This window comes from Schistocerca nitens, chromosome 5 (assembly GCF_023898315.1).
Source record: "Schistocerca nitens isolate TAMUIC-IGC-003100 chromosome 5, iqSchNite1.1, whole genome shotgun sequence".
In the NCBI taxonomy this organism is placed as follows: Eukaryota; Metazoa; Arthropoda; class Insecta; order Orthoptera; family Acrididae; genus Schistocerca; species Schistocerca nitens.
In genome coordinates this window covers 230,934,036-230,961,942 of record NC_064618.1, presented here as the reverse complement: position 1 = coordinate 230,961,942, position 27,907 = coordinate 230,934,036, and the positions used below count along the sequence as shown (strand labels likewise).

Below are 27,907 nucleotides of genomic sequence, written 5' to 3'. Positions count from 1 at the left end.
AGAGAAGTCATTGATTATTTCTTGCCGCTAACATACTTCACATACGACAAGAATCTCTTTGGATTTTCTGCCACGTTTCGAGACAACGTTTCGTAGTGGAAAGTGTTATAGGCATCTCGCATTGAAGTTCGCGCTAAATTTTGAGCTTCTGTAAAAGATGGCCAATCTTGGGGATTTTGCGTCGGTTTAAATTTGGCATGTTTGTTTCGTTGTTTCTGCAACAGTGTTCTAACCCTTTTTGTGTACCAAGGAGGATCAGCTCCGTCGTTTGTTAATTTATTTGGTATAAAACTCTCAACTGCTGCCGATACTATTTCTTTGAATTAAAGCCACAATAGTTATGAAGTGGGGGAAGGAGCTGGCGGGCGATTTCTTCGACGAGGGCCTAAAGAAGCTTGTGCCATGGTTCATGACATGCATTTAACAGGACAGCAGTTATGTGGAAAACAGTCAACAAATGTATCAACAATACCTTGTAATATTTTAATACACGGTTTCTAAAAAGTATCAAAGTCTAATACATTTCCTTTCTAAATATGTGTCGAATCCAACAAATGATGAGGACGTTGTGCTACTCAGAGTTGAAAAGGGTAGCACAGGCAGGTCACATTAAAACAGTCAGAAGATTGTTGAAGAATACTTTGGCAAGGTGGCGGAGTTCTTCAAGAGAGCTTGGTAAGTTGGGCGGTACGTGCGTGATGGCGGCGCGCGGATTGTCACCCGTCCTGCCGGTAGCGGCGTCGCATCCGGGCGCGGGCCGCGCTGCTCCAGTTGCGAGCTATATAAGCCGCCTTGCGCGGCCGCTGGGGGCAGTCATGGCGCTGGTTCTGCTGCTGCTGCCGCTGCTGTTCCCGGCCACTCGCGCGACCCAACAGGTAATCCAGGACTGCCAACACTCGCGCCTTGCGTCAACACTCCACCGCCTCGCCGTAAACGCAGGAGCTTATTGACACTCGTGTGCGGCAGTGGGCAAACTGCGGCCACTCCGAGCCTCTCAGTCCAAAGTCAATATCAAACAACTGACCCAGCCTAACACCGACACTCGTAAACTCATTTCGCCTACCTTGCAAAAGTTAACACACAGTAATATCTATGACCAGAGCCTCACGACATTTTACAGTACATCATAACTCTTAACTCCAAACATCAGAGCAAATGTGCAAATAATACACAGCAAACGAGCGTCTCTCTCCACATGAGCGTTCCCAAGTTGTGAGCTGGTTGAAGTGGGCCCATGTTAATTTCGCGTTAATAGACAAAATAGTTTCGATATTTAATGAAAAATGGCTCTACGTGCATTATATACTAGTCAGTATCCATAAAATGTTCTAGCTTTCCTCAAATGGATACTAAGTCGATGTACCTGTTATCTGGCTGGGCAGGATGCGACTCGGTTTACGTTTTCCTTTTTTTTTGGGAGGGGGGGGGGGCAGGCGCGACGGTGGAGGCGCAGCTTCCCTCCCATTCTCTCACTTGGCTATGAAGAACATTTTCATTTAACCCTAGATTACTAAACACACGTGAAACTTACTATTGTAATTGGTACCAGCTCTCGGTTCCCGCCAATCTGGTATTCTCAGTATAGAATGTAAAACAAAACATTTTACTTATTTTGTACTTGACATATCAGTGAAGGCCTTATACCTTTAACTTGTGCATGAGTTATGAATTGTGACATTTTGTTTTAAGCATTTATTTACAGATTATCATTATTGCAATGATTTGTATCATAATAATGGGTCACTTATTATTTTGAATTAACAAAGTAAACTTATGTGCAACATTAAACTGAAAAATAAGAGGAAAATGAATGTAAAATGTAGAATAACAATTTTAAACCTACAACAAATAGAAGTAAAATAAAGAAATAGATTAATAATGAATTACACTCTATCAGTACATTGTGTACGGCTTATTTTCCAAAAGTGGTATTTTAGGAAGCAGCTTTATTAAACATGGCTGTATGTAGCTTGAAAACGTCTTTAATTTATGTTGTAATAGAAGTTTTCGTTTTTCAGAATGAAGGATAGTGAGGTAGTCTGCAAAATTTCAAACTATTACAAAATTCAGTTAAATGTTAATTACATAGCAACTTTTATATCAGAAATATTTTTATATATCTTCGTTTCGAAGAGATTCCCTCCAAAGCTAATGTGCCAAATTACCTCTTCGCTTGTGGTTTAGCCCTTAAAAGTGAAATATGCATTGCATTAATTTTGCTCCCTCTACCCACCCACCAAGTTTCATCAAGTTCAGTTTATTGACACTTGGGAATATTTCTTTGTTATTATCGTTAGCCTCGCTGCAAACCGTTTTGTACTCCTTCAGTTTACACACTAGTGCTTAAAAGTATCTTCATTGCGCTGTTCCATCCTGCTGGAAAACATTGTGGCAAGCTGAGGCGAGGCAGGGCGAGGGAAATATGACAACCCTCTGTATCACTTGCAAGTGATACAGTTACGTTTTCATGATCCGTACGCAGCATTATTTGATGAGAGGGGTGGCTCTCACTTTAAAAAAATCATTACTGAAAATCAGGTCTGTGAAGAATTAATAATTCATTTTGAAGTAGAGAGTGCACTATTGTAAATACTTCTGGAAAATTCTACGAACTGTATAAATCTACAGCATTTCCTTAAAATATTCCATAATATTCTTCGAGAATCTACCAATCCATTTCTACCTTCATTTTTGTGATACTCGCCCACATCGCATTCAAACCTGAGAGACTGTGTGTACTCTCGATATCTCCTATCAGTCCAGTCTGGTGAAAATTCCACATATATCAGCAATATTCAATTCAAATATAACAAACATTCCACATACAGTTCTTACACAAGAGAACTTCATGTTCGAGGTATCATATCTAGAGTGGCTTTATTAGTTTACTGTCCACATTGTCTTATATCATAATTGTAGTTATCCGAACAGGCTATTCGAATGGATGTCACCTACATTCGATGTTTCAAATCTCGGTCCTCTCTTTTCCTATTAACTGATTACGAACTCATGTGGAACAAAAACACCATAACGATTTTCCACTGCCCAGTGATGCTTAGAATGCTTCCTAGCTGATGCTTAGAATGCTTCCTAGCTGATCTAGAACCAGATAGACTCTTAGATTTAAACGCACACTTTTCCTAACCTGTTATCCAGTAGAGAACGGCCACATATTATGGTTGAAATTTTTGAATAAATATCACGAATTTTCAGAAGATGCAATTGTAACAGATTAACTTTCAATCAGTGCTTAAGGTTCACTACAGTTTTGAACTGTACAATAGAAAAAAACGCTCATGTAATGATAGTTAACATGTTAGCTTTGCGTAACATTACACAGTATCCTTCTTTGGCCTGCCCATGTAGTTGAAGACTTTCTTGATATATAAAAACTTTAACATACCATTTACTGCTTGATTATGAATCTATCTGAAAGCTTGCTGGGAGTCCTAAATATCTGCAACAATTTGCTCGTATTATTCGAAACCTTCACTCCGACCCATAACTATAGCATAAGAAACTTAGGTTTTGAGATACTCAGAATTACGCTGCCGTAGATATCGATTAGTATCAATGGCTACTGCTGTGCAGGTCACTTCGGATTTTTCTGTGGAGGAAAGATCAGGCTTCATGAAGCCAAGAGAGAAGCTACCTGAAGAAGTTGGTAGCTCAAATGAAAAGCAGACGAGTGGAATGAAGCCAGATAGAAAGCCTGGAAGCCAAGTTCACTTTGCTTACAATAATCTCCTCTCTTCTACGTCGTGCTACAAAGTTAAAGGCCATCCAGTTTCTTATGGATTCAACACTACAGCAACGAAATTTATTTCCCATATAGAAAAATCAGGGAAAGCATTACTCTGAACTTGCATTTAGAAGAAACTACACACATGAAAAAAAGTTTTGCATCATCCCGGTTCCCAGAACTCCTGAAGATAGATGTTGACTGTGGATACTGTATCACAGACACAGTCGCTTTGTTCAGAGATGTCACTAAAACTTCCCAAAGATGTAAAAAGCCACGCATGAGCAGCTCCTGTTCGGCGGAGGGGATCCGATTGTCGATCACTTTCAGTCATTCCACCAGGAAGGAGGTTCACGGCTCGTGTTGTGTATACTTCAACCATGCCTAGACGGTCAATACCGCGGCTCGATCGCGTCCGCATTGTTACTTTGTGCCAGGAAGGGCTCCCAGCAAGGGAAGTGTCCAGGCGTCTCGGAGTGAGCCAAAGCGATGATGTTCGGACATGGAGGAGATACAGAGAGACAGGAACTGTCGATGACATGCCTCGCTCAGGCCGCCCAAGGGCTACTACTGCAGTAGATGACCGCTGCCACGGATTATGGTTCGAAGGAACCCTGACAGCAACGCCACCATGTTGAATAACGCTTTTCGTGCGGCCACAGGACGTCGTGTTACGACTCAAACTGTGTGCAATAGGCTGCATGATGCGCAACATCACTCCCGACGTCCATGGCGAGGTCCATCTTTGCAACCACGACATCATGCGTGGCGGTACAGATGGGCCCAACATGCCGAATGGATCGCTCAGGATTGGCATCACGTTCTCATCACCGATGAGTGTCGCATATGCCTTCAACCAGACAATCGTCGGAGACGAGTTTGGAGGCAACCCGGTGGGGCTGAACGCCTTAGACACTCTGTCCAGGGAGTGCAGCAACGTGGAGTTTCCCTGATGTTTTGGGGTGGCATTATGTGGGGCCGACATACGCCGCTGGTGGTCATGGAAAGCGGCGTAACGGCTGTTACAATACTTGAATGTCATCCTTAGACCGATAGTGCAACCATATCGGCAGCATATTGGCGAGGCATTCGTCTTCATGGATGACAATTCGCGCCCCCATCGTGCACATCTTGTGAATGACTTCCTTCAGGATAACGACATGTTCTCCAGACATGAACCCTATCGAGCATGCCTGGGATGGATTGAAAAAGGCTGTTTATGGAGGACGTGACCCACCAACCACTCTGATGGATCTATACCGAATCGCCGTTGAGGAGTGGGACAATCTGGACCAACAGTGTCTTGATGAACTTGTGGATAGTATGCCACGACGAATACAGGCATCCATCAATACAAGAGGACGTGTTTCTGGGTATTAGAGGTACCAGTGTGTACAGCAATCTGGACCACCGCCCCTGAAGGTCTTGCTGTATGTTAGTACAACATGCAATGTGTGGTTTACATGAGCAATAAAAAGGGCGGAAATGATGTTTACGTTGATATCTATTCCAATTTTCAGTTATGTTCCGGAACTCTGGGAACCGAGGTGATGCAAACTTTTTTTGATGTGTGTAACTCGTCTCCCTCTTTTCCTTGCACGGATTTCGATGAGTGTGGGAAGAGGAGAAAAGAAAATCCATCTTCGGCAGGGGGTAGGAAGTATGTTGTATCTCCCTCTATGAGTACAATAACTGTAGGTGTACGTTGTGCTTTCATACCGAGTGCCCACAGCTACAGTGGACAGCATGCCTTATTTTTCGTGGGGTATCAGGGAGAACACTCGAGTGAGCGGAAACTGCTTCATTGCAAAGTCTACCACGAACACAACACAGGGGAATGGATCACAGAGTTCACAAAGAACTGATACAGTCCTGTTGTACAGATTGGCCACGACTAAAGACATGAAGCTAAAAGCACTGTAGAAACCTGTTACATTTATTTCAGTTAAAAAGATTTTCTGTTTTTGTCCTTCGGCACCTAAGTCGTTTTATTTTTTATGTAAGGAGAGGGTACTGACCTTCACAGTGATTAAAGTGGCTTCGCATTCTAATGACATGAGGGAAGCGTAGAATGCTTCAGTCACCGATTCGAACTCACGGAGAATGTAACTCACGGAGCCTGTTGGTGTTAAAAACAGGGTTTTTCAATACTCAGCAGTGAGCGTTCCTCACTTGAGTTGCCGAAGCTTTTGTGATCTAAAGCCGCTGCAATGTTAACAAGAGCTGTGTCGGTTAGCGTTCCCGTACCAGGAAGTCCTAGTCCCTGTCGGTGGTTCGGTTGACGCGCTCGCCCGTTATCGCCTCCAGCTTGTTACTCGCTCGCCTGGGGGCCCTGCATGGTGTTAAGCAACGCCCCGCAGGTGGACTCAGATACCAGCATGGCTATTCTCCTGGCTTTAAATTGAGCAATAACAGGAACCCGACATAACAAGAATGCTTTACCCGATGAGACAGCCGAAAATGTAGGAAATTGCAATCGGCATCTTCCTTTCTTTGTCTTCTTTCTTTCCTTCTTTATTTTTTTGAGCCGGCCGGTGTGGCCGTGCGATTCTAGGCACTTCAGTCTGGAACCGCGTGACTGCTACGGTCGCAGGTTCGAATCCTGCCTGGGTCATGGATGTGTGTGATGTCCTTAAGTTAGTTAGGTTTAAGTAGTTCTAAGTTCTAGGGGACTGATGACCTCATATGTTAAGTCCCATAGTGCTCAGAGCCATTTTTTTTTTAAAAGAACAGCGTGTTTCCGCTAATCATGTAGATATCAGTCCGGCCACGAGAGTGCTCGACGATACCAAATATATTCCAAAAAGCCGCGCGAAAGTGCGATTTTTCAGAGCGTATTATTTTGGATTCCATTGACCACAGAGATAAGGGTTCAAGTGTTTTGGATAGCTCTTGACGTAGCGACCATTTGTATACCTATCGGAAGAACAGCCACACTGCGGTTATCCATTAATACTGGACCAAAATTTAAACATTGCACACTTTCTCCGGCCAACGCAAATCAAGCAAATACGTTGGTTCTTTTGCTTTAGGTGTGGTCTATGGTGGACCTTAGGCGGTGTATAAAAGCACCATTTGGTCAAGGATGGTACCATTGAGGTAACCCCGAAAAAACATTATTTTTGAGTACCAAAACTACTAGTTGCGGGGATGGCAACTTCAATAATTTCTGTGCAGGGCAGACCGTTGAGATTTTTTCCATATGTTCAAAATGGTTCAAATGGCTCTGAGTACTATGGGACTTAACATCTTTGGTCATCAGGCCCCCACAACTTAGAACTACTTAAACCTTACTAACCTAAGGACGTCACACACATCCATGCCCGAGGCAGGATTCGAACCTGCGACCGTAGTGGTCACGCGGTTCCAGACTGAAGCGCCTAGAACCGCCCGGCCACACCGGCCGGCTTTCCATATGTTCTTAAGATGATATTCTATGGGAAATACGATACTTTTATCGATATCATTATTTTATACCGAGATCCAGGGGTTCAAAGTTACGGTACATATGCACGTAATATCCGGCCTGAGGAGTAAATGTAGTTTTAACTAATGTAGTGGACACATGGAAATGGTTCTAGCGTCACTGCAAGGATTTTGTGGTCATTAAAATATAGTTTAGTTGCCGTTTTTTCTCCAATAAAACTCTAAGATGCGCTGTCTCTGTATAAACCTGCACTTACTACAAATATGCCCAACTTGGTACTGCAGAGACAAAAAATTGACTGAAATATGTCGTAAATTGCCTGATAATAACTTAAAATGACTGCCAAAAGTAATGTGAAACTGGATGACTGCGAATTCAGTAAAACATTTCTAATACATTTTTACTCTTTCAAGATACAAATGATAAGCTGCGCCTTTTCGATGAATTCCGATCGATGAGCAAAGTATACAGAAAAAATGCGAAGGAAACGATTTCGTGTTAACTGTTGGCGACATCATCAATATCGATGTTAATATTAATTAAGGACACATGCATTGCATTCTCCGTCTTCCATCTATTATTCATTTGAGATTTTCTATATTATGTTTCACTGTGAAGAAGAATACTAGTGAGGCATATATGATCGGCTGAAAAGACAAGATTTTCCTCGTACTAATTTTAGAAAAAAATCATCAAAACAACGTAGATAAATTTGTTCTTAACAGAAATTTACATCACCCTCAGTAAATTATAGTTGTTTACGTCACCATTAATTGAACGAGCAAATACAGCAAATGAGAAGTCTTTCGTTTGCTAATCGGATCTCCTTGTCTGAAATTAATCGATTACAATTTTAATTGATATTTTAATGAACCGCTAAAGTAGGAAAACAAAGTTTATTTTGAATTTGAACATTTTGGTTCAAATCTAACCATAACTATTGCATGACAATTGAAATATACAGGAAGGATTAAATTTCTGTCTATCATCAGGTGTATTTGAAGGGAGGAAGGAAGATTAGATTTTAACGTCCTGTCGACGTCGAAGTCACAAGAGACGGAGGTGGACTTGCTTCAGATTTAAGTAACGTAGATACTTTTTTAAGTACGATTTTATGGCCAAACCGTGCACTGCCTGGGAGCAGAAGGCGAAAACAAATAATTTTCAGTACATAGATCGGAAGCTTCACAGTTATGTGGGTGCTTTCTTTGAATCAGTATACTTTAATTTAAGGCCCTTTCAGTGGTCACACAATGTTATTTACGTTTTTACGTTAGACCCTTCACTTTTCATGAACTTCCGTTAGTAGGGATTGCGTGCCAGGAGACAAGAAGTGCAGGTAAAAAGTGTATTATATGGATAGTACCAACAGCAGCGACTTATATGAGAGGCGTTCCGTAAGTAATGCAACACATTCTTTTTATCGACCACTTTCGGTTGAAAAAATGCGGTTTTTGTTGTAGGGCATTACTGGAATATTCCCACATTAGCCCCCACTATTTTATGAAGCTCCGATAAGTATCTGCGCTATACGAAACCTTCGAAATGGCATCTGTAACGGAGGTGTGTTCCAAGCTGAAAGCTGTCAGTGAGTTTCTTTTGGCGAAAAATCACAGCATTGCAGAATGTCTACGGAGACGTGGTGGTGAACAGAAGCATGGTGAACCTTTGGGCTAGGCGGCTGTCTTCAACGCTACAAGTTCATGTAAACTTGTCCGACCTCTCGCGTGCCGGTTGGCCTCACACAGTTGTGTACGTACGGACACTCTCATTCGAGGTGATCGACCATTCACAGTCAAATACCCCACTACTCAACTGGACGTCTCTGTTGATAGTTCTACACACTCGTACAGCAGTTGTGGTACTCAAAGGTTTGTGCACGAGCCTCGCCGTCTGACCATAAGGAGCAACGAAGGGCTATCTGCACGGAATTGCTTGCACGTTAAGAGGCTGATAGTGACAATTTTTGTCTAAAATCGTCACAGGTGATGAAATATGGGCACATCCTGTAGAACCAGAAACAAAACGGCAATCCATGGAGTGGCGCCACCCCATCTCTCCTCCGAAGAAAAAGTAGAAAGCCGCACCCACTGCCGGTAAAATCATAGCTACCGTCTTCTGTGACTGTGAAGTGGTTAAGGAGTTACTCATGGTGTAACGATCAACTCTGAAGTGCGTTGGTCTATCCCCAGGAAACTGAAGAAATGACTTTATCGTGTTCGTTGCCACAAAAATACAAACTATCTTCTGACCATGGCAGGCCTCGCACACGTCTGCGCACCCGAGAGGACGTCATGAAACTTAAATGGACTTTTCTTCCTTGTCCATCCCGCAGCTCGGATCTCGCACATGCCGGCTTCCATTTGTTTTGCCCAATTGTGGATGACTCCGCGGGAAGCACTACGTGGACAATGAGGAGGTTATTTATCCAGCAGAACGTTGGCTTCGACCTCGACCAGAAGAGTGGTGGCATGGGGGCATACTGAGCCTATCAGTAAGGTGGCGCAAGGTTGTTATACTGAACGGATATTATGTTGTAAACAAGGTATTTGCAGCCAAAAGCATGGGGAATAATACGGTGTACTGAAATGCTGAAGAAATCTTACTTCCTTTCAGAAAATTGGTGTTGCATTACTTAATGATCTCTCTTCGTGCATGATACATAGAAGAGGCGGTTTGGGGTGAGTGGAAGGCATGAAGGTGACGTTAGTAGAGCTATGAGGGCGGGTCGTGCCTGGATAATTAAGTATGTAAGACCGTGTCCGCGAAAGGCAGGGTTCCGGTTCGACAGATAGCTTGAATCTGTCAGGAAGTTTCAAAACTGCGTATACTCCGCTGTAAAGTGAAAGATTCACGACGTGCAAGCACATACATCCCCAAATGTTGAATCCCGCTTAAATTAATTGTTGGTCATCTTAATATTAAGATTCTTTGCAAGTAAATGTGGGTATAGTCCGCGGTCCATGTGTTAAAGTAAATGTATTTCATGGCTCACCTGCGAACAAAAAACGGCTCCATTCGGAAAGTTCCTATACACAGTGATTGACACTCCAATGTCCTCGGCCACTTCACCGACACGTTACTGGCAGTCCATTCACGATCGATCTGCGTACAGAGAGGTTATCTTCGAGAACGCAGGTTAGTGGAGTTTGGGTTGAAATTCCGCGTCATATATGCTTCCCACTTACAGTCGCGGTACATTTCGCCTCTTATTCCGATGGGCTATGAACTAGGGGTGTGCACTAATGACCAAACTCTGAGCTTCTTTGAATGTCTTTCGTTTTTTAAAAATGAATCCAGCGGTAACCACTATAACGATATCGCACTTTTGCACGGCGCGTTAGAGTTTTCTACCTCAGGACGCAGATGGAAGCTTTCTGTTTCTAGTAAAGACACAACTTTCTATATTCCTTAAAGAAAATTTACCTTCACGTGTCCTTTACACCGAAGAGTTGTTTCTGGAGTATGCCAATAATGTGCTCTGTTTTACAAGTATCATGGCAGTGAACCCTGGCTGAGTGCGTCGTTCTCATTATGAAGACCTCACTCTAAATTTCTGACGTGATATTCGTGGGAAGATGATTATGTTAAATAAGAAGCCCATAATTCTAATCAAATTTTGGATTTACTATGAGGGCTACAGAAAGTTAGGTCCGATCGGTCGTGAGATGGAAACCACAATGAATACAAAAAATGTTTTGTCTGCAGCAGTTTGCTACATCTTCCAGCTAGTTCTTTACATAGTCACCGCTCCGACTTGGTTCAAAAAATCGAATTTTTTTAAATTGCATTTTTGGATCCATAAAAGTGTTTATAATCCACCCCTGAAACGGTTTTCTCCGAATAAGGAAAGGAAATGTTTGTTATTCGCGGTTGAACAAAAAAATGCACCTGGCTGAAATCGGCCTTTTTCACGCACCAGTTTTTTTTTCGGGAATTTCGACTTTGTAGCCACGAAAAATTATTCTATGTGCTTTCCCAAGAATCAAGTGATCAAGTGATCAAGGAGCTTACGACTTACTACGGCTTGGAAATCCGACGGCATTCCAATTCGGTGGAACTGATGAAGAAGGCAATTTGGGCAACGTATTTCCACAAGTGTTCGACGGATGACCACACACAGCACCAAAATTGTCCGGCTGGGGAAACTAGTTGGTGAAAGTGGCGCAATGCAGAGGCTACCGGACATCTGGACGAACATCAACACTACCAGCTGTTCTCTAAAGAAGTTCAAAAAGTGATTCATCCAATCTACGAGGCCCTTTCGGAGGACAAGTTATTGTACCGGTGCTTGGGTTGGTTCAAATGGTTCAAATGGCTCTGAGCACTATGGGACTTAACAGCTATGGTCATCAGTCCCCTAGAACTTAGAACTACTTATACCTAACTAACCTAAGGACAGCACACAACACCCAGCCATCACGAGGCAGAGAAAATCCCTGACCCCGCCGGGAATCGAACCCGGGAACCCGGGCGTGGGAAGCGAGAACGCTACCGCACGACCACGAGATGCGGGCACCGGTGCTTGGGAGGAAAAACACAAAATTCAGATGAAAGTTTGAATGCGTGTGTTTGGAAGTTAGCCCCCAAGCATTTGCATTCTGGTGCGAAGACAGTGGAGACTGCGACTTTCCTGGTAGTGAGCAGCTTCAACGAAGGCAATTCAGCAATTTTGAAGACCATGACAACGATGGACGTCATCCTGGGACTCTATTCGACGCATTTCGCCAAGCATTCGGATGACCACCGGATTCAAGCGGCCGAAAACCGCTTGTCGCCGGCCGTACGAGCGCCTCTGGAGCAGACCAGGATGGCCCAGATCGAGCAGAACGCCCTCTATGAGGAAGAGGAGGGAGTAGTTTATGGACCCGGAATAGCAGACTGAACGTAAGTTGCGTAATGTTGCATTTATATGTAGTCAAAACTTCAAACACGTTTTTCTCGAAATGACTTTTTCTTTATCGCGCGGTATGGTAACTTCAAATCTACTGAACCGATTGGCATGATTCTTTGTTTCCGACGAAGCTAACTAAATTGTCTAGGAGTTGTAGCACCTTTATTCCGATCCATCAACTATAAATATTTGTACTTGGCCGACGAAGTCGAAAAATCGATGAAAAACCCCTATTTTGTTTCAAATGGCCACCATTTTGTTTCCTATGATCCAAATAGCTTAAGCGAGGTCCAACTCCTAAAGAATCTTATATACTTCGCTAACGTCAACTTAGTTTTGATTTCAGACGAGCTGGCTGACCTTTGACATACCACGCGTGGTCTACATTGAAATTTTGTTTCGTTCCGTCGGCACTTCCGCCTTTGCTCTTCGACATTTGCGGCCGAAAAAATACCATTTGTAGAGGAAATGTCAATAAACGTTTTGAACAAATTTGACATTGATATCTATAACGCTTCCAGAGAAAAAAATTCTCAAAAACATGCTTTTTTCGGGCCAAAGATAGTAAACCTCCCCTTAAATTGCCGTTGCGTTGTACCAACTTTCCAACAACCTCGTCAATGAAGGCAGCCGCCTGTGCTTTCCGCCACGTCTCTACCCTGGACTGCACTTCGTTGTGTGTGCCAAAACGTTGTCTTCATAGCCAACGGCTCATGTGAGCAGAGATGAAGTTCAGAGGGAGGCAAGTCCGTGGTGGATGGTGGGACTTCAAACACTTCCCATTAAAAACGGTGCTGGGGCGTCCTCATTTCCCCTGCAATGTGTGGCCGGCAATTGTCACGAATAAGTAAAGGATCAGACAGTAAAGGACGTTGCTGCACGACAGGCGAAGCCTCGCAGTGGGCACCCACACTTGGCGGACGATGCTGTTGTTCTAGAGATCTTTACATACATACTCACTGCATGCTCAGAAATGAAATGAGCGATGTGACGCGATCGACAGGCGTTCTAAAGACACTGTCCGAAATCGGATTTTCACTGTCGCTTCCATTTCGCGACCTATCGGACCTTACTTTCCGAATAGCTCTCGTAATTACCACGAATCACTTAAATTCTTGGCACCAACTGTTAATGTACAGACCGAGTACCAACTGCAACATATTTGTCAGTTACGTTACACACCTCAGTGAACAATGAAAAAAGCGCAATGCTTCGACTATTATTCACTTATGACACTCTTGAGCCGTGTGTTGCTCGTGTTCGTGCCATCTCTTATTTAACACCCTGTTTTTACCGTACTGTCGCCTCGTTATGTTAATTTTCAATTACCGGCGTCACTGAGTTGCTGCCTTGCCTGCCCGTGAGCGGTAGCAGCAGCGCTTATCGATATAAGCCCCGCCGTATTATCTTTGCTGGTCTGCTATTTCTTCCCGGTCGTCGTGTGTGTTGTCAGTTCGGACTGGTAGTGTTTGAGTTGGCACGCGGCACACGTTCTGTCGGAGCGCGACAGCAGTGAGGTCCGGACCGCCATGACTCACCGGACGGTTGCCGACAAACATGATTGGAGTGGGGACGACTTTGGTTGGTCGTCGGTCGGTCGTCTTGCCGGCGATCGGTTATGGGCTGGCTGTGTGTGCCGACTCGTGATTCGTCCCTGTTATTGTACAGGCACTGCCGTTAGCATTGTCTAGTTCTTCGCGCAAGTGTTCGTGAAACTGTGTGTAGTTTGTGTGATTTTGACTGACAAGTTATTTTAAATGTTGTCGGCGTACTGGCTCTGAGCAGTCGGTCGGTTGACGTGGAGAAGCGAGGAATTCTTGGCGGGGCGTAGTTTGGCCGGGGCCCGCTGGCGGTCTCTACGCGGTGTGGGAGAGTGTGGCGCTGTTCCTATTGCTACGAGGTCCGTGGCTCACCGACCCTGGACACGGAAGTTGAGTTTTGATTTCACGTACCTGCAAGTCAAGACTGTTCACATTGTATCGTTTGGAGTTCGTTGTCGGCTGTTGGGATGCTCCCGCGAGCAACAACGTGGTTTTCAAGTTCGGCAATTCTAGCCACCCTCCGGTGGAGTTTCACTGTATTTGGTTATTTGAATTGAAGTGCACCAGTGGAATCTTCTGCCTTGTGGCCGTTAACGTTCCGGTTACCTGCCCTGGCCGTTGACGTTAATTTCAGGCAGTGTGGTTTCCTCATCCTGTTGTTGCTGTCCAGCACGGTGTGTAGTTTGTCAGCTCTGTGTATGATTGTTTGTGGGCGCCAATATCTTCTACGTTGTTCCGTTCAACTCCCTATTGTGCCCTCGTCGGGTGAAGTTATCTGGTCGGTGGGTCCGCTGACTGTCGGTCGCTTGGGTTGTCGACGGATCGTGAATGGTTGGCACGACTGCCTGACTCACCTAAGCGAGCGTTAGTGTTTGAATTACAGGCCGACCCTCGAACATCTGGGCGCCCTTGTGTGTACTGCTTTATTTTTTTTTATTTGCTCTTGTTGTTGGTACTTTTATGGCTTCTAGCCGGTCTTGTGTTTTAGATTAGAGTTGTTTTACTCTTAAGGCCTTCAGCCTAGTTTAAAGTACTGTTTCACGTAAGCCCTTTGGCATTTTAAAAATAAATTTTTGGCGTTTTAAGTGTTCGGCCTTTAGCCTTTAGCCGATTGTTTACTTCAGCCTAACTAAAGAATTTTTAAGATAAGGTTTCCCTTTTAAATTTCTGATTATGCTTGCGTTTTAAGTTATTGGCCTCCAGTGGTTTATAAATTAAAGTGGCTTTCAGCTGGTAATTAAGTCCCAAATACAAAAAGCTGTGTGTTTAAAAAAATCTTTGGACTCTTGTAGTGTTTGATCAAATAATAAAGTTGTATGTCCGAGTGTAACTGATAGCCCCTTATTTTGGCCCCTTTCCACAATGTATACTGTGTGTCCTGTCCTGCGGGATTAGCAGGGCGTTTCAACTATGTTGCTTCTTCCGTTCTTCTGTATTTGTTACCACTATCCGACTCCTTCGGACTGAGACCTTCATACTGCCACGCTATCGTCTCTTCGTGCAGTGTGCCATGTCTTCTTCTGCATGGATCGATATGAGAACTGTACGAAAGAGTTCACAGTAGCAAACCACTCGTTTCTTTCACAGTCAGACAAGCACAATGCTCTCCTGAACGAAACCCTTTTTCATGGTACGAGTGCTTATACAATGCCCAGTCACATTAATGTGCCCACCTATCACAAGCTCGAATAACTACATTTTGTATCGCGAGACGTGCAAGAAGACAGTCAGCGAGGTTCTGGAAGGCACCGACAGGGCTGTGGAGCCTTGCCGACTCCAGTGGCACGGTCAGCTGCGCTGGATCTACCGGCTGAGAATACAAGGCGGGAACAGCCCGCTAGAGATATTCTGGGCGTTTGATACAGTTCCCCACAGTCGTTTAATGAACAAAGTAAGAGTATATGGACTATCAGACCAATTGTGTGATAAAGAGTTCGTAGATAACAGAACGCAGCATGTCGTTCTCAATGGAGAGAAGTCTTCCGAAATAAGAGTGATTTCAGGCGTGCCACAGGGGAGTGTCGTAGGACCGTTGCTATTCACAATACATATAAATGACCTTGTGGAAGTTCACTGAGGCTTTTTGCGGATGATGCTGTAGTATATCGAGAGGTTGTAACAATGGAAAATTGTACTGAAATGCAGGAGCATCTGCTACGAATTGACGCATGGTGCAGGGAATGGCAATTGAATCTCAATGTAGACAAGTGTAATGTGCTGCGAATACAGAGAAAGAAAGATCCTTTATCATTTAGCTACAATATAGTAGGTCAGCAACTGGAAGCAGTTAATTCCATAAATTATCTGGGAGTAGGCATTAGGAGTGATTTAAAATGGAATGACCATATAAAATTAAGAGTCGGTAAAGCAGATGACAGACAGATTCATTGGAAGAATCCTAAGGAAATGCAGTCTGAAAACAAAGGAAGTAGGTTACAGTACACTTGTTCGCCCACTGCTTGAATACTGCTCACCGGTCTGGGATCCGTACCAGATAGGGTTGATAGAAGAGAGAGAGAAGATCCAACGGAGAGCAGTGCGCTTCATTACAGGATCATTTAGTAATCGCGAAAGCGTTACGGGGATGATAGATAAACTCCAGTGGAATAATCTGCAAGAGAGACGGCCAGTAGCTCGGTACGGGCTTTTGTTGGAGTTTTGAGAACATACCTTCACCGAGGAGTCAAGCAGTATATTACTCCCTCTTACGTATATCTCGCGAAGAGACCATGAGGATGAAATCAGAGAGATTAAAGCCCACGCAGGGGCATACCGACAATCTTTCTTTCCACGAACAATACGAGACTGGAATAGATGGGAGAACCGATAGAGGTACTCAAGGTACCCTCCGCCACATACCGTCAGGTGGCTTGCGGAGTATGGATATAGATGTAGAGATGGTCCCACAGATTCTCGACTGGGTTTAAACCCTGGAAGTTACGGTGGTGATCTACAAACCACGCACGTACGCTGTGAGCCGTGTGACGCGTGGCACTGTCCTGCTGGTAGATGCCATCGTGCCGAGGAAAAACAAACTGCGTTTGGGGTGGACATGGTCCACAAGGATAAATGCATACTTGCATTGATCTATTGTGTCTTGCAGAATGACGAGATCACCCAGCTAAACCTACAAAAGCTTTCTCCAGACCATTGTGCTCTCTTCTCCATCTTGGACCCGTAAAACGATTGTTTGCTTCAGACGCCAATGTCATCCGTCCAATGGAGCATAAAACGTGATTCATGTGGAAAGGCCACCTGTCGTCACTCAGTGGACGTCCAGTTTCGGTACGGACGTGCCAATTCCGCTCTTCATCACCGACGAAACAGCAGTCAGCATGGTAGAGAAGTTCATCTGCAGAAACCAGCACCGTTTTAGGAAACAGCGGTCATGCGAGACACAGCTGGCCCTCTTTGTGCATGATACGCAACAGGATCTAGATACTGGCTCCCAGGTTGATGCCATATTTCCCGACTTTCGAAAGGCGGTCGACTCAGTTCCGCACTGTCGCTTGCTCCAAAAAGGGCGCGCTCACGGTCTATCCGATAACATATGCGGTTGGATAGAAAGTTTCCTAATAGACAGGGAGCAGTATGTCATTCGAACGGGGTGACTTCAATAGAAACAAGCGTAGCTTCAGGTGTGCCCCAGGGCAGCGTAATAGGTCCGCTGCTTTTTACGATTTACGTAAACACTCTGGTTGATGGTATTGACAGCGGCATTAGACTGTTTGCCGATGATGCTGTAGTCTACAGGAAAGTAGTATCACACGAAAGTTGTGAACAAATCAATGAGGATTTGCAGAAAATTAGTGCGTGGAGTAATGACTGGCAGTTATCTCTCAATATTAGTAAGTGTAACCTACTGCGTATAACAAGGCGAAAATCCCCATTAATGTACGAGTACAAAATAAATGTCCAGTCTTTGGAAGCGGTAACATCCGTCAAATATCTGGGTGTGACTATTCGAAATGATCTCAAATGGAATAATCAGATTACACAAGTAACAGGTAAGGCAAACTCTAGATTGCGGTTCATTGGTAGAATCCTGAAGCGATGCAGTCCTTCAACAAAGGAAATAGCTTCCAATACGTTAGTTCGTCCAGTCTTAGAGTATTGTTCGTCTGTATGGGATCCGTGCCAGTTGGGTCTGATTCAAGAGATTGGAAAGGTCCAAAGAAGAGCAGCAAGATTCGTGACTGGTAAATTTAGCCATCGCGAGAGCGTTACAAATCTCATAAAAAGTTTGAAGTGGGACACTGTTGCAGAAAGAGGACGCGCTAAACGGAAGGGGCTGCTCACGAAATTCCGAAATCCGATCTTCACCGAGGATGTAGAGCATATATTATTACCACCAACTTTCAAATCGCGCAATGATCACCATTCACAGATAAGGGAAATTCGAGCTCGTACTGAGGCGTTCAGACAGTCGGTTTTCCCTCGCGCGATCCGCGAGTGGAACAGAGGGGGGGAATATGACTTTGGCGCGAATTGTGCCCTCCGCCACACACCGCTTATGAACCAGGCGCCTGCTGCAGTGGTCCATATGTAGCAACGTTCGCTAATCGTTGAGGAGACATTGTTGGTAGCCGTCTCGGTTCATCTGGTTGGTCAGTTGCTCAGCAGTTGCACGTATGTTCGTCCGTGCACATACCCACAGCCGTCGTTCACCCCTGTTATCTACGGTCCGTGGTGCGCAACAGTTGCCTCGCCGCCGGATTTGGATAGCAATCCAGATCACAGTCCAAGCACAGTGCGTACAAGTACTCTCTGTAACAGTAGTAACATTTGTTGCAGGGGCGATGTAGACTGATTAACGTAGAACGAGAGCGTGAGCTGAGCATGTTTGCTTTAAAACCACTCCATAACCAGAGACGTTCCTCAGTTCACATTGTGCCATCGATCGGAAAGGCAGCTTAGTCAGTATTGCCGTATCTATCGATGTACACCTATTAGTTTAAATTGGGGTGTATCTATTTCTCGCCTTTTTGGCGGTCTGAACTCTGCTGGGGGCAGTTTCAGTCAGAATGTCTCTCGAGGAATGGCAGGCCATTCTTCCTCAAGAGCCGAAAACAGAGAAGATCTTGATATTGAACGTTGGGATATGAAGCGAAGTCGACGTTCAAGCTCAACCAACGGCGTTTCATTGGGTTCAGGCAGGGTCTCTGGGGAGACCACTCCATTTTAGAAATGTTATTGCCCACAAACCGTTGTCTCACGGATACTGATTTATGACAGAGTGCATTGTCATGCTGATACAAACGATCATCATCTCTGGACAGTTCCTCTACTGTAGGCAGTACACAATTCCGTAAAATGTGTTCTTATTAGCCTTCCGCATTTAGTCGTAATGAGTGAACCTTATCCTGACCAGAAAAAGTATCCACATACTGTAACACCACCTTCTCCTTACTTCACTGCTGACACTTCACATGACAGCAGGTAATGTTCTCCAGGTTTTTGTCAAACCCACCACAAGGTACAGTGTGATTCATCACCCCAAATCACTCGTCTCTAGTCACCCAATGTCCAGTGGCATCTCTCTTCACACCACCTCAAGAGTCGCTTTCCCCTGACTACAGAAACGCGTGGCTTATGAACAGCTGCTCGACCATTTGTACCCCTTTCTTCTTAACTCCCTACCCACTGTCATTTTGCTAGCTGGACTGCTGGTAGAACTTTGAAACTTACGAGTGATTTCTTCCGCCGATTTAATGCGATTTTTTGCACAAAGACTCTCTGCAATGTTTCATGGTCCCTGTGCGTCAGTGCTTGAGGTCCCTGGTCCAGGTTTAGCTGTGGCTGTTCCTTTGCGTTTTCACTTCACAATCATATCACCAACAGTCGATTTAGGCAACTTTCGAAGGGTTGAAATACCCCTGATGATTTGTTACTCATGTGACATCCAATGACTAGTCCACGCTCGAAGACACGGAGCTCCCTTGACTGAGTCATCCTGCTGTTACCGCTTCCCTACTGACAACATAGCCTCCTTCTACACTCTCGGATCCACCTGTCGTGACATCTAGTGCTCAATTCCGCTTTACGTGGGGGCGTCCGGATACTTTTTATCGGACAGTGTAGCTAAACGGATATTACATGACAAATCATAACAAATAAGAGACAGATACCAATAACGTCCTGTGAGTCAAACCATCTACAAATACGAGGGGCGTTTGAAAAGTCCGTGCGAAGTCCGAGAGATGGCACCACCGGCGCGTATCGAGGTCATGTTTAGTTAGTAGCATCTTTGGAAAGAATGCACACCAAATTTCTGCCATATTTGTCTATTTATTTGTGTTTGGCATTCGTGTGAATCATGGAAGTCAAGTGATTGTCAAAAAATCGACGAAAAAGAATTTCATGTGGTGATTAAACATTGCTTTATGAAAGACAAAACGCCTCAGGAGACTAAAGAGAAGCTTGATAAACATTACAGTGACCCTGCACCTTCGATTAGAACAGTTTGTAAGTGGTTTGAAAATTTTCGAAGTGGTCATATGGGAACAAGTGATGCTGAACGTTCTGGACGCCCTGTGGAGGTTATGACTCCAGAAATAATTGATAAAATCCATGATATGGTGATGGATGACAGAAGAGTTAAGTTGCGTGAAATTGCTAGTGCTGTGGGCATCTCGAATGATTGGGTATATAATATTGTGCATAAACATTTGGACATAAGAAAGGTATCCGCAAGATTTGTTCCGCGATTGCTCACGCTTGACCAAAAGTGGAACTATGTGAAGTGTTGCAAGGATGGTTTGCAGCTGTTCAGGAAGAATCCGCATGACTTTAAGGTTCGTTTCGTCACTATGGATGAAACATGGATACATTACTATACTCCTGAGACCAAACAACAATTTAAACAATGGGTTATCAAGGGAGAATCTGCACCAAAAAAGGCGAAGACCATTCCTTCGGCCGAAAAGGTTATGGTGACTGTCTTTTCGAGGTCGAAAGTCCTCATCGACTATCTGGAAAAGGGTAAAACTATTACAGGTGAATATCATTCATCGTTATTGGACTGTTTGAAAACAGAGCTGCAAGAAAAACGCGTGCGATTGGACCGCAAAAAAGTCCTTTTCCATCACGACAATGCACCAGCACACACCTCAGTAGTTGTGGTCGCAAAATTAATGTAAATAGGATTCCAACTCGTTTCGCATCCTCCCTATTCTCCAGACTTGGCTCCATCGGACTACTGTTTGTTCCACAATTTGGAGAAATGGCTGGCGGGACAAAGATTTTATTCGAACGAGGAGGTGATTGGAGCAACTAATAGCTATTTTGCACACTTGGACAATTCCTATTATTCGGAAGGGATCAACAAATTAGAACAGCGTTGGACGAAGTGTATAAGTCTAAAAGGAGACTATGTTGAAAAATAAAAAATGTTTACCCTAAACACTTAAGTAGTTTTTATTTTTGCACAGACTTTTCAAACGCCACTCATACATTGACACCTGTATCCTGCAAGCCACTTTAGAATGTGGAAGGGTCTCTGTATTAGCCCCTTCATAATGTCTGAATAAAATTTAGCGTCATTTATCAAGTCCTTTAGCATCTTATACTTCAGTAGACATGCCAGGAGAAATAACCGGCAATTGAGAATGCTCCACTTGGTCACAACTGCATACATTCGCTGCATTCATGCTTGTTCGATGTCTCTTTTATATCTTTGTGTCGATTTATTACGCATCTGCGCTTCCTGTACCTTCCCCACAATTAATTACAACGTATTTATGTTGTACCACTGTCCTTTCCAGTTCCTGGCGTCTTAGAATGACAGAGTGAGTGAATGAATGTGTATATCGAGTTTTCATAATATCTGGTGGCGCGTAAACTTCTTGTCTGCTAATGTGGCAGTTTAGCCAACTTCGGTGTAAGATTGGAGAATGGAATGGAGGTTTCACTCCCTCTAGTCGAAGCGCTAGTCGAAGTCTTAATCCATTTGTTTTCTAGCTTCAGATGTTTATAATTATGCAGAACATTTCCGTAGGAACGGAAAGTGGTAGGTTTTTTGTAATAGTTTGATTTTACTAGTAGTTACTTTGTTCAACCAGAACTTAGAAACGTGGGACGTGGTGTGCGAACTCTGCTTAGTCTGAATTAGAATTCATGTTTCCCAGTGTGAATGTGTGTTGTTGTTTCTAACATTATTTCTTCTTCTTTTTCGTTACTTTCGTCGGTATTCCGTAATTTCTGACCGTAAGTGTGTGTGACTTGTTTGCTCAATCTCAAGTTGTTTTGGAGAACTTTCAGTTCCCAGAATCTGTTTCATCTTGGCAGTTATTTCGTGGTAGTTTACTTATATGGTTAGCTACTCCCCTGGATTTTCCTTGATCTGACTTTGTGAGGCTTTGGCCACGTGTTTTAAAAGCGAACTAGCCTTCAGCTCGTCGGTTTTCCTTTATTATCCTATACTTGTGGGGCTTAAATTATATTGCCTTCACTTGTGTCCTTTGTTTTACAGGTATTCCCGATGTGATCTGCATTTCGGATCGAAATTCTCCTTCAATTCCACGGCTTGAGTTTTCCGTGTTTTGCGTCAGGCCGGTGGAAGAAACCTTTTTGCCGACTATATGTGTTTGTGATACATGTTGCAGTTCTTCTACTTCCTTTCCTATCTTCTGTGTGGTGTTATTACGAATTTGAAGTGCGTGTGTGATTTCTTTACCGTTAAGTGATTCTCATTTTAAGAGACTCTGATGATTTGCAAGCCCATCAGGCAACGTATCTGATTATTTGTTGCACTCACTTGGTTATTTAAAGCAGTCGCCAGCAACCGTTATATTTTTATGTAAATATGTAGTGCTTCTCTATTTTGGTTACGTAAAATAAATATTAAATCTAGTTTAAATTGACTTTGACAATCTCCGTTTCATAGGAAACATTCTACAGCGTTTGTCCCGTATGCAATTCAAACAGGTCTGTTTATTTGCTTGTTAAGAAAAATTTCAATTTTATTGAGTACGTTTCCTATAAATAAATTGATTGCCTGACTGAGAACAGAATGCTCAGTCGAACTGGATGCCAGAGTCTTAGCCTCCGTGTGGTACAAAAAATCATTTATTGTTGAAGAGGCTGAAAAAAATCAGCCAACCAGTTGCCAACCAGTTGCCTACAATTTTAAGACACACAGTTCATGATTTCCACAGATACCCCTCATAATCTATACAGATACCTTTCATATGGCGACCCTAAAACCTTCATAATCAATACAGATGTCTTGTAACGTATAAGGAAGAGTACTTCCGAGGACACCCCCACCTTCCCGTTCCCCCCCCCCCCCCCCCCCCATTTCCTTCGCCCCACAATTCCCTCTTCCATTTACGAATAAAGCATGGGAAGAACGACACTGTGGTAAACCTCCGCACAAACTAGCTTCTCTCATTTTAGTCATTTCATGAGACGCATATGGCAAGAAGCAATTAAGTTTCTCGATTCTTCTTGAAACTTGCACTCTCGGAATTTTAGCAAAGTCTCTCCGTTATGCAGGACGTCTTTCTTGCAGTGACTGCCAGTGGGAGTATCCTGATATTTATATAGCGTTCTCAAGCTTGCTAAGCGATCTAGTGATAAAACGTGCCAGCCTTCGTTGGGACATATCTATCTCATCTATTAAACCTATGTGGTAAACGTTCCAGAATGATGAGTAGTATTCAAGAATCGGTCGAGCGAGAGTTTTCTTAGCCACTTCCAACTTGCATTAATTTCAATTATTTAGGTTCTTCCAATGAATTTTGCCCTGGCACATGCCTTTCTCACAACTATTATTATGTGGTCATTCCGCTTTAGACTGCTCCGGAAGGTAACTCGTAGGCACACTGTGATTGGAATTACAGTTTCACTCCTTCAGAGAGCCCTCGTGAAAAAGGAGTGATCGTAGGACAATGAAACTTTGAGGTATCATTTGTAAGGACATGCAGAAATAAAATATCGAATAAGTCTTTGTAAGAAACACGTTTTAATTTCCACAGGAGAGGGTAACATTTGTTAATCGCGTACAATGTTTACGTTCCAGGTTACAAACGTTGCTCATAGTGACGACCATCTGCGTCCACGACAGCCTGGAGCCGCACTAGGGGCTTCTCTACTGCTGCCCAAAACATCTCAGGTGGGATACTGACTGTCGTAACACATCTCCTGCACTGTCTGAAGATCGCATATTGCGTCCAGTATTCTCAGGCATGGCAATGGTAGTTTCTTCAACAATCTGTGGCACAATTGGCCGTCAGCCACTCCCACGAGCGATTCACAAATTGATAGTTAATTCGATTTTCTGAACCAAGTTCTTCAACCCCTGTGCGAAAAGAAGAACTCTCCGTGTTCCTTTAACGCGTCGACACTCGCGAAGAGCAGCAGCACTACTGCCGTTGTTTTGACAAAACAGCTTTACGAGTGAAGTAAAGCCCTGCTCACTTGTGCAGACGCCTGTAGGATGTCTGTCACTATAATGCACACTGCTGCATGTGTTTGAACCCTTCATCGCTGTTCCAGTAGCGAGGCCTAACGGCAACGGGAGTCCCGCAGCGCAAAGTCTGAACACCATTCTTATGATGTTAGGTACCCATGACATAAATAGTTTTCCGTCTACACTGGTTCAAACAGCGAAACTTTAATTAACTGTAAACACCCTGTACTTCAAGGTTGTTAATTTTTCCATTGTTTTAACGCCAGTAGTTGTGGCAGTACGTCACATAAATGGACATTTAGAGAAAGGGAAAAGAAGTTTTTGCTATGAGACGTGTGAAACATAAATTATCTAAATACTAAGTACGTCTGCGCGATGAACAAATAGTAAAGAACGTAAGTTATTATTATCAAAACACAAATATCGATGTAATTAACAAAACACAACGACTCGCCGACAGCTCAACAATACACCAGCGTCGACGACTCTTACTTCGATGCAATTTCGAAAGGTATTTATGGTTGACGACGAATTAATAAACACCGATTACAATGTAAATCTGTAACAGACATAATGTGCAAAGGACACAGAAATTAATTCAGTGACTATGTATTTCTTATTGTGATGTATATGTGTACGTGACAGCACAGACAGACATTTTGAGCAAAGATGACTTAATACTTCAAGACAAACGTACTGTGTACGTAATTTAAATTAACATCTATTTCTTTTTGTAATGTATGTATATATAGATATCTATTTTTCTTTGTTGATTAATTCAATGGACATATTATCAGCATAAATAATATAAAGAGAGACTGAATGTCAATAATCTGAAGGCTGCGGGCCAGGTTTTTGACCCGTTTTTCTTTACGCCTGTAACCAAAATGTGGGAGCGTAAGCAAATTCGTACCGGCTCTGTATGATTCCGGATTGTTCATATTCCTGATACAAGATACGGTTGCAACAAATATATGTACGAACCCAAAACAATGAGATCGAAACATACCTAACACATACGAACGATGTGGTACGAATATAACCATACATGTAACTGTGACTTGAACACAAATGTACCTACCTCAATCATACAAACATGAACACTTAAATAAGGATGTAAGACGGTAGTGAGCCGGCCGGAGTGGCCGAGCAGTTCTAGGTGCTACAGTCTGGAGCCGCGCGACCGCAACGGTCGCAGGTTCGAATCCCGCCTCGGGCATGGATGTGTGTGATATCCTTAGGTTAGTTAGGTTTAATTAGTTCTAAGTTCTAGGCGACTGATGACCTCAGAAGTTAATTCGCATAGTGCTCAGAGCCATTTTTGAACTCTTCAACTGCTTATGAGCAAAATGTTCAGGGTCAATTCTAGACCCTCCAGTAACCCTCTGTAGGACTTTCTGCATTTGGCTGAAACCTCCCCACAAACAACAGCATCGCCCGCAAATAGTCTCATGGCGATTCCGGCGTTATCCTCTAGAGCCCTGATATCAACTGTAAACGGTCAGGTCCCCATATCACTCCCTTCAGGTACTCCCAAAGCTATTCAACATCTGTCAGTTTGACTCCGTTAAGAACGACATGTAAAGTTGTTCCTATAAGGAAGTCATAAATTCAGTTACAAATCGGTAAGCTTGTATTTTGTGTCACCAAGCAATAGCGGGGAACTGCATAGAAAGCTTTCCAGAAGCCAAGGAACACGGCAGCAACGGCGGTCTAGGTCTCAGGGGTCAATAGAGCGAGTTAAGATTCGCAGGATTTCTGTTTGCGAAATACATGTTGATTTTTATAGAGGAAATCTTCGTTCTCCAAAAAGTTCGTAAAGCGTAAGCATAAAACATGTTTCATATTTCTACGAGAGATAGGTGTTAACGTCATCGCGCCCGTCTGCTGACGACGCTCCTGGAAAAAGCGAATGATTTTTTTTTTTCAGACCTCTGCACTGCTGTACCGTCATACCGCAAACTGCTGCTAGAAGGGGAGAGAGTTCTTTCGCATAATCACAGTAGGTCCTGAAGTCTTTCCATTACTGAACTTTTTTATTGACTTTCTAATCCGCGATCACATACCTCAGTATCTGCCATTTCAGTGCTAGTGAGATGATTGAAAGGAGGAGCTGTGTAATAATCTACGCGGTGATTAAGACCGGATTCTACATTTTCCCCAACGAGTTTAAATTTTATAGAGTGGCTATACGTTCGTCATGTTTGAAGCAAACTGAATTCCCGTTCACCATTTTCTTCGTAGTCAAGAGTGTAGTCCACTCTGTCACGCTCCCTTGAAATTACTTTTAACTAACTTCAAACAGGCCAACATAGCTTCATTTTTTCTCAAAAAACTGTAAAAACCGGTGATTTTTGTGTACACTTGCAGCAACAAGGGAGTTTTAATCTAAATATGAATAAACATTTCGATGCTGATACAATTGCAGGACGAGCGAAAACATCTTCGTCTACTCACGATAACTCCTGTTGTTCGCAAACTGAACGTAAATGAATGCAGTTTCAGCAGGTGCCATCTGAAGGTTAAGTAGTAAACTTCGAAACGCATTATGGTTACATAGTAAAAAAAGTGACAGGCACAGAAATTCTGTATTTTTGTTTATTTTGAGCATACAGTCACAGCCTAAAAAACCAATCTACTATGGACGAGAATATATTTACAAATTTTGTGTAAAATATTTAAATTTAACAGCAAATTGTAACAAATATTTAAATTTAAACACTCCACAGATCACACTTCACTGTCGGCGATATGTGATTTGCAGGTTCTTACACGATTGCTCGTACTCTACGATTAGATGAATTTTCCCTTATCTTCCAGCGCTGACTGATAAAAGTCAGGCCTTTTGTGGGTCATGTAATGCATCTGTGGAAGAATAACATGTCCAGATCGTGAGATTTTCCTGCGTCTTGTTAAATAGCCAACTGTTTCCTTTATTTTGTAAACAATAACAGAAGGAAGGCTATAAATAGCAGTGGTTCTTGGCTTGTTGTGCATAACAGCTTTCGGTCCTTTGAATATTTTCCGTCATTTACTACTCACCCTTTGGTGGACTTCGAGGGCACAGATCAAATGTTACTCCTCGCGGATTGAGGACGAAATAGGAGCTTACGTAAAAATAAAAATAAAAAATATTAAAAAAGCTGAATGTAGAACAGATCTGACTGAAACCGGTCATCGTCGAAGGACTTTATGTTGTAATCAAAGACTGGAATAAGAAACATTTGAATGTCAGTTTGTTTGCAAAGGATTGAGAAAAATGTGACATTATCAATGACAGTGCACTATACGAACCTTCAACCGTGAAAATTTTGTCAAGACGACAGTTGTGGTCTGAACGGCGCTGGGTACAACACCTGGGAATTTTGGATAGGCAACCACAATACTATGACCTGCAGAAATGAGTCATAGGGTAGTTCTCAAGACTCAATGGGGTGGGACCGTGGTGAAGAGCCTAATGACAGTACCCCCCGATGCTGAGCACTTTCTTGGCACACTCTGGGGAAAATGTTCAGTGTTGCTACAGTACTCAGCTAACATGCGTCCACTACTATGCGGAGGCAGACCAGTTATACTAGCACTCCGCAACAACGAGAATGGGTGTTACAATACGAGCCCCTAACTGCGTGGAACCGATCACACCACTTTTGGGAAGTGACGGACTGAGAAGGAGCGACAACAGCATCAACAGCATCCGATTTTGCGGCGAAGGGGGGAGTGGAAAGACACTGGATTCGCATTCTGGAGCAGGGCACCTCGGATCCCCGTCAGGTCATCCAGATTAAGATTTTCCGTTGAGTCCCGAAATCGTAAAACACGAATGTCAGTTTGGTTCTGATATATAATTGTTTATTTGAATTGCCATTAATGCGCGTCCCGTTTATTTTGTCTT

General features: G+C 43.4%; 1 protein-coding gene across 1 annotated transcript in view; it reads left to right on the top strand.

Annotated features, from left to right (window-relative positions):
- Positions 1-698: 698 nt before the first annotated feature.
- Positions 699-27,907, top strand: part of LOC126260358 (serine protease 48-like) — a 176,966-nt gene continuing 149,757 nt past the window's right edge. Inside the window, exons 1-2 of the mRNA XM_049957685.1 lie at positions 699-875; positions 23,626-23,718. Coding sequence (XP_049813642.1) covers positions 699-875; positions 23,626-23,718 — 270 coding nt within the window. The remainder of the gene's footprint in view (positions 876-23,625; positions 23,719-27,907) is intronic.